Consider the following 11,169-nt stretch of genomic DNA (forward strand, 5'->3'; position numbering starts at 1 on the left):
AGTGGAGAACAGTCTCACGTTACTCTCTCTTCATGAAAAGAACTGAATCGTTACCTGCCTGAGGGTCCAATTCAAGTTATTTTCACCTTCATTTCTCTCAGCAAAACAATACAAATATTGAGCAAGAAAACAGACCAAACAACAAGGAAGTGCTTTATGTATGTTACCATAAAAAAAAAAAAAAGGTAAATACATATTCCTTTAGTTGTTTCATTGTTTCATTTTGGTTTTTAATGTATGTATTTTCATGAAAGCTTAACTGTTTGGAAAAAGCAAGACATTTTGTTAGGACAACAGACTTAGGGCAAGAAAAATACTTGTGTTACACAGACCCTAGAGCCAGGTTCAATTTTAAGAGATCCAAGTGGCTAGGAAAGCTTCAGTCCCAGAGAACAAATGCCGAATCCTCATGCATCCATAGCCAAGTTGTACAAAACACATGCACCTATAATCTAGAGATCAACAGAGCAATTCCTCTCCAATATACATTAACCCACAAAGATCCTGGTCTGAAAATACTTAGTTGTAAATCCTTTAGAATAGGAAAATCTTCCACACAGATTTACAGATATTTTGTTTGCATACAGGAATGACCACACATCTGGATTTACACATAATTTTATGAAAGCATAGATTCACTGCTTGCAGGGAAAAGACCAAGGAGCAGGATTTGCCACTTCTTTGCTCCTGAGGAGGCAGTTCATACAACTCTGGTTCCACCTCTTTTCCTAAATATACTATGGCAATAACACACAATAAGGAACAGAGGAAGAAAATTAACATTTATTTGACCCTAGGCTTCACTGCAGCACTAAATTCCCAAAGCGTAGGGGTAAGACCAATGCCTTGCAGGAAATCACAGTAGAAATGGCACAAATACATTTAATGACAAGTCTCCAGCATATTGTGGGTGGCCACAGACCAGAGATGCCAGAAGTCTGAGCCATACAAATTTTTATGCATCTGCTGTGGATGCTGATAGTCACCCCTTTGCAGTCCCCTGTGATGCTCTGTGGGGATACTCATCATCCAAGCTTCGTCTGCCTGGGAGTTTTTCCTTTGAAGATGGGATTTTATATCTGCCAAGAAGCAACTATTATTAAATTTTCCTCTAGAAGCAAAAAAAATGACTTTTTACTACCTTCAGTATAACACGAGTTCTTTGCCACAGGGAAACAGCTGTGTGAGAACCGACAGTATCACAAACCCCAAAGCTTGAAGCTTGTGCCTAAAAATACTGCCTTACTGTGGATTTCTTCAGATAATGCTGAAAACAGTAACATAGTGTCAGCAGGAGAGCGTTGGCATCTTGATCTCAAAGGCCGTGTCCACTTTTTAATTGCTGGTGTTTTACCAGCAGATGTCAGGGAGCACCATCTTGGGATTTAGAGGGAAGGATGACACCTTTCATAAAGAGCTACTGTAGTTTGTGGAAACAAAACCAGTCAAAGATAATGAGTCATAACAGGAGGTAGTTACTGTAAATATTCCAAGCATGGGCACATTAACAACCACCCACTAATCAGAGGCAATGCCACAGGCAGACACCGAGAACTCCCACTGGTGTCACTGGGAATTTTGAATGGATCAGGACATCAGCCAAGAGCTGAGTATCTATTGTAACCTGCAGTGTTAATACCCAGGATGGGGTGGGTCGTCCCTCAGATTTTGGCTGTCACTTCCCAGTGGGCGATGCAGGCATCTATTCAAAGGGGATCTGCAATCTCACGTTTCAGACAGGAGACAGAGATTTCTTTATAATGGAAAGTGAACATACTAAAACCACTGAGTTAACTACTCATTCTTTGGCAACATTAAATGTTTATGACACAAACAAGCTCCAGTGCGTAAGTCAATAGCACCAATTTACCACAATAAGACCCAATCTACCTCTGGCAAACATCTGCCCAGATAGAGACTTGAGTTCATATGTCAAACTGCGGCTGCTGAGGAAGTCTGCTGATACTTTTTATGATTTATTTGTCTGCAATGCAAAAGTATTGATACCCAAACTTCTGAAAGAGAGACAAAGAAATTCCTGCCTCCCACCTGAGCTGGCAAAGCAGCAGCGTGCTAGCACCATTCTCCCTTCCCCCTTCTCACACCCGTCTGCACTTGCTGCTAATTTTGATTCAGTGGCCTCAGACCAAGACATGGTCAGCTTACATGTTGTCTCTGTGCAGCTCTTCTTCAGTCCCTGAAGTAAGTTACTTCCCCATGATTCAGTACTATGGAAATATAACTGTTGAGATCAGCTTCTTTATTTTTGTCAGCTTTTCTACAGACCTTTCAATCATAAGCTGCATTATACTATATTCCCATAAAGCCAGGAAAAGCAGTAATAGATATGTCAAAATTCTGACTTCTATTTTTCCTGCCAGGTGCTTTAAGTGCTTTGTTTTCCGCTGTCATTAAATTAGAATAGTACCTGTATTTCCAAAGTCTTCACCCTTACTGTCACTATTTCAATAGGCTCTTCTCAGATTAGAGCTATCAGCTTTGAAAATACTCCTCCCATTATACTTGCTGGAGAAGAAAATATAGTCTGTATTTTGTCACAGCTTCTGGCTGAGGTTATCAGACTTCTGGGCAAAGTTGCTGAACTTTCTTGCAGTGACAGCAAGGTGACTGGAAGAGACCCCTCTGTGGCTGCCTTGACAGGGGAAGGAAATCCACGTACATAATCCACGTACATAATCCAGCCGGTAAACAGAAAACCAAATACAGTTGAATCTATTTCTCAGATTTAGACTCAGATTCTCTTCTCTGTCCCCTAACTTTCCTTGGAGGAGCCCACAAATCGCTAAGCAGCCTTTAAAAAAAGTTTGGCTGTAATACCAGGCAGTGTGAGCTCTTTAAGGCCCAGATCCAAGTCCGAGAAGGATTTCAGCAGCTCTCAGCTCACTTTCTAACGCCCTATATAATCCCACTGCCCAGTGCTTCTCCACCAACCAAAAGTTTAACAAATATTTCATTCAGAATGGGTCAATTTGATACAAGCCCAAACAGAGCAAGACTCACTGTAGATCCTGTTCTCAAATTGCAAAGCAAAAAGTTTTTGAGGGAAAATTAGGGAAAAAAATCACCCATTGGGCCACACGTGCAGCTCTTAGCACACAGCTACACAGCACAGAAAGAACCTGGCTGTTGGGGACCAGGCTGCCACCAGCAGGAACAAAGCCACTGGGCGCCAGTACCACCAGTCCCTGTGTCGCCACCCTGCCCCCATGAGAGCCTGGAGGCTACTGGGGCTAACAGCATCCTGCAGCTTTCCAACGCTCACAGTTAAAGCACGGACGTGCCATAATCTTATATGCATATATCCACAGTTAATGCAGCGTTTTGCCGAAAGGTGCAGGTCCCTGACTTCATTATGTTAATCCGTAAGCTGCATTTATAGTGGGAGAGTTAATTTTTGAACATTCACATTCAGTTTTAAAAGCTACCACGTTTTGAGTGAAACAGGCACCACAGGGTTTTCTAGGCAAGACTTATAAAGGGGGTCAACAAAATTGTCTGAAGAGAGCAGTTGTTTCCCCTCTTTCATCTACAAAAAAAAAAAAAAAAAAAAAAAAAAAAAAAGCCAGGAAAACTATTCCTTTAAAAGCAGGTTTTGGCACTTCTGTTACACCTGCACAACTCCACTGAAGGTACCACAGGTTTTACAAGAAAGGATAATTTCACTTAAAATATCCAGTGCAAGACAGTAACTTCCTGCATTGAATTGTACTGTTTTCTACCAAAATCCATTGCCTTTCAGAGTTTTGTATAAATCAGGCTTTTCTATACAGACCCACCGAAAAGCAGGTTGTAGAAAATGCCATTCAACAAATAATACGAAGCAGCTCCTTATATTAGGGCTGAATATGGCCTTCCAAGTTCTGCAGAGAACTACAGCAGTCTCATCTCAGGTTTGAGGAGTAAGAAAGGCTGACACTATTCTCCCTAACAAAGTACTCAACATTTATTATGCAAATGCAGCCCTGGGAGATTCACGTTTACAGTGGGTATTAAAATCACCTCGTATATCTTGCAAAATGTGGATACACAAATCTACCACCACAATAAGCTATTCTCACATGAAAGCTGATTACATTGTTCTTTCAAAGAGTGGTTAACAAACCCCAAACTGTAGAGGCTCCCGTTGGGACTGAAGTATACCCATTGCTACAGTACAACTGCAGGGATATGCAGAAAATGGTACACGGTACTTTCAAAAGAAAGTATTATTGTACAAAATCAAAACAAAAACAAACCAAAAAAATGGCCTCTTGCTATGGATATGCTCAAGTTAAACATTCCCATTAAGAGCAACACTGCTCACAATTAGCAAAAGAACATCCACTGGGTTCAGAGGTTAAAAAAAAAAAGTAATAATAATAAATAAATCTTATTTTAGTCTATGACCCGATAGACCAAAGAAGCCTGCCCAGCCCATACATTAACTGGTAAATACTACCTCCTCCTTACCAATGTGCTTGGACCCTCTGTAAAAGCACATTTCACTGAACGCAACCACTCAGTTTTCTACAGCAAATGCCAAACTTCACACACCCGACTCCTCCTGTTCTATCTAAAACAGGTCTCTTACTTTGTGGTAACAGAGAAAGTTTTTACACTAGCTCCAGAAGAGTACCACCATCTCCTGGGAGCAGAGTATCAGCACCAACAGTTTTTCTCGGGACTCACAGAACATACACCTTCAGGTACACTGTCAGCACGGGAATCAAAACCTTGCATGTCTAACTCATTACTGACTCATTACTAGGAGATACAAATGCTTTTGTCCCAGTGTTTTGAAACACACACGTCACAAAACCTGTATGCAGGCGATTTCAAACATTAAGTTAAAGTGTCAATAAGATTTGTGATCATAGCACAAAGTGGGATATGCAAATTAGATTAAAAACCAAGCTTTCACACAAGTGTGGCAAATTCTGTATGTGTAGGATTATAACAGTTCTAAATCATGCAAATAATTCCTCAGAAATGCAGGAATCTTTTGTTCTGCATTGCTTGATAAATTATTTAAAGGGCATTTTAGTGGATAAGGCCAACATAAATAAGTAGTTACTTAACATCAAAGAAAATAATTTAAAGACAAACAGAAAATGTAAGATTTTGCAATGTAACTGAATGATGGACTTACATTTTTCACAACAAAATAAATAAGAATCTGATGAAGATGCTAAGACTTGTAGCAAAATGTAGGTGGAAGTGGAAGGATAGGGTTTAAAAAAAGTATAAAAATAAGAGGTCTCCAACACCTAGTGTTAGACACTGACTTCCAAAATCAGGAAACTAAGAAGTTTTCAAAAATAAAAATAAGAATAGAAAGGAGGAATTTTCAGATTTGGCTTCTCAGAGTGGAAAAAAAAAAAAAAAGAAAGAAAAAAGTGAACGATAGCAAAGTGTCCATTCTCTTTTGTGAAATTAGGAACAGGGTTTTTTTCCCTCTCATGCCAAGCAAGTGCCCTTCACCTGGGTATCCCACCAGCGCCAGCCTGCCACACAGATGCCCGCTTGAGAAGACATACGGCTTTATTTACAAATACACGGCTAAAACTACTCCTGGAAGGCTGCAGCAGCGCAGCCCCGCGCCCCCCGGCACCCCCGCTGGGGTAAGGCTGCGGAGCCAGCCGTGCTCGGGGGTGGCAGGGGCAGAGCCACCTGTATGTGCCCCCCCCCCGGCACGGGGCACCCCGGGGGCTGCTTCCCCTTCCCAGCACCGGCTGAACCGGGGGGGGGGGGTCCACATGCACCCCTCCGCCCCCCCGTCTCCATGGCGATGGCTCCCCGCTCCCCGGCACGGCTCGGCCCCGCTTGCCGGGGGGGGGGCACTTACTTTCGTGCCGCATTGAGCCGGGCCCCCCCGCGGCCGGAGCTCCGCACGCCGGGCACCGGTTCCCCACCCGCGCCCCGTGCCGGGAGGGGTGGGGGGGTCCCCAAAACTAGGGACTGGGAGCGGCTAGCCGGAGCGGTAAGGTCGGGCCGGGAACCACGCTGTTTCTCGGAGCGGCTGCGCCTGCCTTACCCTTGGAAGCATCTTTCTCTTCTTTGGGCTTGATCACCTTCCCGCTCATAGACCCCAGCTTGGGGGGGGGAAGCCCCGGGAGCGGCGCGGATTCCGGCTGGACCCACGGAAACCTCGGGCGGGGGGCAGCGTGCGTGCGGGAGGGGGGGTCCTCTGCGCCGAAAAGGGAGAAATCACGCGAACGAGAAAGGGAGGGGGAGGAAAAAAAAAAAAAAAAAGAATAAAAATAATAATAATAATAAATCAGGAGCCGCCGCTGTGCCCGCTCCCCGGCGCGGTGCCGCCGCTGTGCCTGCGGGAGCGGAGCGGTGAGCGGGGGGCTCCGGCAGCCGCAGCACCGAGCCCCTGCGCCGCTCGCCGTGCCGGAGACAAAAGCGATTTTCCCTGTGTCTGCCTGGCCCCGGCCCCCTCCTCCCTCCGCCTCCCCGGCTCTGCCTCCCCTCCCCAGGGCCAGGGAAGCGCAGCCGGTCCTGGGAGTCCCACCGACAGGGGGGAGGGGGGGGGGGGACCTCCGGGGGGGGGCTGCTTGGGTGTGTTGGTTGGGTTCGGTGCCGGTTTGTGGGTTGGTGTGTGTGTTTTTTTTTTTTCGCATCCTCCTCTAACAATAATGGGATGGAGCAGCAGAGCTGCAGCCGCGGATGGGAGGAGGAGGAGGAGGACGCGAGTCCTCGGCACTGCAGAAGAGGCGGCAGGTTTACGCTCGCCGGCAGCGGGGAGGGCTGGAGCCAGAGCTGCCCCCCCCCGACCCCCCCGGGTCCCAGCACCCCCTCCCCACCTCCCAGCCCGGGCCCCCCTAAAGAGGAACCCACGGGGCGCAAGGCGCATCCCTGCTGCCCCCAGCCCCGGGACGGTGCCCCAAGCGCCGAGGGGTGGGGGGGTGACACAGCTCCAGCCTGGCCCCCACCCAGGGGAGCCGCTCTCACCCCCCCCCCCCCCACACCCCGCTAAGGGGAGGCTCCGGGCGCCGAGCTGCGCCCCCCGGCACGGCCCGAGCCTGACAGCCTGTTGCTGGCACGGGAGGGCGAAAAGCCAGAAGAGGGTGACGAGGGACCGGGGGGGTGACCCGGAGGGAAGAGGGGGCACCGAGCTCCCTTCTAGCGGGGGGCACGCGGAGCCTGCGCTGCCCCGCTCCCAGCCCCGCGGTGTCGGACGGGACTCGCCCCCCTCCCTGATCCTCCCGGGGACAGGGGGACCCCCCCGCCGGCTGCCGAAGCTCCTCTCACCTTAGCGAGAAAGGCGCTGCCCACCCCGCCCCGGCCCCCTCCTCCTCTGCGGGACGAGACCTCGTAGGAGCGGGCCGCCGTCGGGGGAAGGAGCGCGGCTCCCGGCCTCTGCCCCGCGGGGAGGGCGGCCGGGAGAAACCCGATGCAGCCCCGGGGAGCCCGGCCCCGCTCGGCAGAGCCCAAAATAAAAGTGCTGGGAGGAGAGAGCCACGAAACGCCCGGGGGAGCCCCCGGTAGGGCAGACTGACACCCCCTTCCCCAACAGACTGCTTATGGAGGGGGTGGGGGCTTCTCCAAGACCGGACAGAGCCGAGCAACCCCCGGGGGGAGGCAGCATGCTCAGGGCTGGGGAGTCCCCCGGGCTCACCCGCACCTCCCCTGCCCCGAGGGCAGGAGCAGCCCCGGGCCGGGGGTCTCCAGCCCGGCCTGCGGCACCACCGGGGCTGCGCGCCCGCTATTTTTAGCGGGGCCAAATTCCTTCCCCCTTCTCCCTCCCTTCGCTTCTGCCCAGCGCCGGGGACAGCTGAGGGCAGATCGGCTTACCGGGGTCGGGGTCCCGGTCGCGGCCCCGCTCCTGCCTCCGGCAAGGCGCGGTAGGGCTGCCCGGAGGCAGGGCATCACCTGAGCAAAAGGGGCAGCCGCTGCTGGACCCGGCGCCCTCACCCACCTCGTTCAGGTGCTGCTGGGTCAGGGGTGATGACAGGGTCAGGGTGTGAACAGGAAAATCAGGGCCGTTGGGGCTAAGGCTGGAGAGATGGGATCAGAGCTGACACTTGTACGCTTGCACTTACGAAATGACTTTCCCTTAAGTAATGCACAAAGCAGCCAGCTGAATCCCAAACCCTTTAACAAAGTCCTGCATGCAGCTGTCTGCAGCAGGAACAACCTCTGCTCTGTTCCTGGATCCAAGGAATTGTCCTGGCAGAGCCAGTTTTCTTTCCCAGAGGTTCACTAAGCCCTCTGATGATATTACACTTACAGTGCTTTCAGTATAAAACTGTTTCACTTGGGCTTTTTCTGTGATGTTTTTTAACACTTCAGAGACCTAACAGGAGGCTTTAAAAGTTGGGCTTTCTCTTGCCTGTTTCTCTTCAGAGGAACTTGGACCACTGAAACTGGAGAACTAGAAATGGAGGAGAGGGGAAGGAGAAATTCTGCAGTTCGGCTGAGGCAGCATTTTCAGAAGAAGCCAGCAAGCCCCAGAAATGGGATTTCAGTTGTCTAGTACAATCTACTTGAGACCCTGGTTTTCAAAGGTGCTTGCAGTGACTTTGATGGGAGTTATAGACAGTTCACACTTCTGGTCTGAGGTCATTCCAGAACCCCCCTGATAAACGCTCTGCTTAGTACTGACAGTGAACATCTCTTCTGTGAACCATTCTCACCTTTGCCAGGAGATCTGTTAGATTTTACAGGAGTTATTACATTGACCAAATGAGGCCTACATACTGACACTAAATACCAGAAGGAGGTAGCAGCTCAGCATGTTGCAGAGGAAATGTACCCACTGTTGGGCAGAGAGCGCTTACCCTGCTGCTTTGAAATGAGTTAGTTTTTCTCCTTACTAGTCTGCAAGGCTTAGAAGTGTCAATTAAATCAGTAATAAAATATGGTGCTGCACATGAAAAATATAAAGGGCTTGGCATGAAGGCTTATTGCAGTCTGGATGCAGTTTGCTCAGCCTTTGCTTTTAGAGCTAACTTAATGGTTCACATATTCCAGTGGAGATGGTGTTTGGGGTTGGGGCATTGAAGTCTTCAGATTCCCTCATCAGTTCCATGCTTTGCTGTGAGCATTTCTGGTTTTGATGTCTCACACAAGGTCTGGCTTTGCAGCAAAATTTTAACTAACTTACGAATATGTAAGTATGGGTCTAGGTTTAGTGTCTCAGTACATCCCTTTCCCAGCTATAGTAGGAGAAAAGTGTCACCTCACTGCTTTACAACTATCACACTGGAAGCTGAGAAGCACTCATACTGTGATGACAGGACTGATACGCAACAAGCTACATACCTCAGCCAGGCTTACACGGAAACATACCTATACAAGGCTCCTTCTTGGAGATTGTATCTCTCACTAGCAGCAGTCCTGGGTTTCTGAGTTAGAGACTACTTCTGTGCCTCTAGACAAATCAGATACCCAGAGCAAGAAGATTTAGTAAAGTTTAGTAGAAAGAGGTCTGCTGTGTCCTGTGCTAATGCTGTGTAGGCGTTTCCCGTCCACCTGTGTGGCTAGGGAAGGTTTGAATTCAAGACTGGTTCTGGTGGGAGGAGAATGATTAAAAGTCAAATATAGTAAATTTCTCTAATTGTCTTTCATGCTCGTCCCAAGATTGTGATGGAGTCATTTAAACCAAATGGCAAGAAGCCAGCAATGCAGCACAAACTGTTGAAGCATCGTCTATACCCTTTTAAGGTTCCTGAACTTTTCTGCCCAGAGGGACAAACACGATTGCCCCAAGCACAGCAAGGTCTCACAAGCTCCAAGTGTGAAGTGAAACATGAGGCTTTTTCAGCAGAGACACACACGCAGCAGATCCTATTTGGGCTCTCTAAATACTCACAGCTCAGGGCTGCTCTCTGGAACCAGACACGGCAGAGCTGGCGTGCAGCACAGAGCCGTGCCTCTGCTGAGGGAATTTATCCCCCAAGGAACACCTCCCAGAAGGTTCTGACTTGGCACAAGTTGGGTGTCATTTACAGTCTGAAACCGTAAACTCTAAGTGCCTTTATACAACATAACGGTTGCTGTGTAATGTCCAATAACTGGGCACGTTGTTCATAAAACACATACTCAAGTCACACACGTGCTTTTCCTACTCTAGTAAAATATCTGTAAAGACATACATCCCCCTGAGGTATTCTGGACCTGACATAGATACTGTAGGGACATAGCTCCTCAGTGTACTTTTTCCTTGGTTCTTTAGCTTACTCTCTAGTTGAAATTTTCTCTTTTCTGAAGGTGCTGGTTTATAAAAGGTCCAAATTCTGCTCTTTTAAATAGTGGGAATTTTACTTCATGCCTTTAAAGTAGTCCAGCAAGTTTAAATTAGCCTTGTCATGATGGTTCCTGCTGTGTTCCCAGTTAAAGCTGAAGTAAAACTCTCCCTGCATTCAGGTTGATATTGATATTGAAGCAATATTAGGCTTTAAATATAAGATTCCAGACATGAAAAAGTCTTACAAGTACTTACTACTAATTTCAAATTACGTTTTTAATTTATACTGGCATCTAGAGGCATTTATTACTTTATGATGAAATAAGTAAATGATCAAGTGGGCATATCCGAAGTTTTGTTGCTACTTCTTGGTAATGATGTCTATGAAGTCGGTCCAAATAAATCTATCACACACCTCCTTACTGACTGATGTTAAAGCACTATTTTAACTGGAATTCAAGGGCAAACTTCCTTATTGTCAGCTGTGTTTTAACAAAAGGGGGTGGGGGGACAGGATGAGACTAGAGAAATACTAGAGAAATACTCAATACTGGACCAAATCATAGCCTTTTCTCTAGTTCTCTAACAGGCACATGCTTGTGTAATGACTGTTTAATTTTGTCCCCATCTTATTTTTACCATTCCTATTCCTACGCAGTCTTAAGCACTACACAGAGGACCTTTTTTTTGGCAGACAGCTCGCTGTGTAGAATATTCTCTTTTTGATTGCCAAAACCCAACTGCTATATGCAAATAGAGTTCCAGCTAATGGATAGTATGGAGATTGCAGTTTAATTTCTCTAAATAATTCAGTCTGATAAACAGAGAAGCCCTAAGCAGACACTTGTGGTAAGGGATAATGATCATAGTGATCATAGTGAATTTCTCACCTATTTACCATGAATCATTTCAATTAAAATTAATGGACATCAAGCATTCTGTGCTGTGACCCCAGCTCTTTGGAATGCTCCTGT

General features: G+C 47.5%; 1 protein-coding gene across 3 annotated transcripts in view; it reads right to left on the reverse strand.

Moving 5' to 3' along the window:
• The window catches only part of FGF13 (fibroblast growth factor 13), a 233,279-nt gene extending 225,831 nt beyond the window's left edge, over positions 1–7,448 (reverse strand). Inside the window, exons 1-2 of one of the 3 annotated variants that reach the window (XM_068696665.1) lie at positions 7,258–7,448; positions 6,035–6,187 (exon numbers count right to left, since the gene is read on the reverse strand). In XM_068696665.1, the coding sequence (XP_068552766.1) occupies positions 6,035–6,083 (49 nt within the window). In that variant the 5' untranslated portion in view covers positions 6,084–6,187; positions 7,258–7,448. Of the gene's footprint in view, positions 1–6,034; positions 6,472–7,257 lie in introns of those variants that run through there. The other 2 variants (XM_068696663.1, XM_068696664.1) reach the window with 2 other exon arrangements.
• Positions 7,449–11,169: the final 3,721 nt, after the last annotated feature.

This window comes from Anas acuta, chromosome 13, assembly GCF_963932015.1.
Source record: "Anas acuta chromosome 13, bAnaAcu1.1, whole genome shotgun sequence".
NCBI classification, from domain to species: domain Eukaryota; kingdom Metazoa; phylum Chordata; class Aves; order Anseriformes; family Anatidae; genus Anas; species Anas acuta.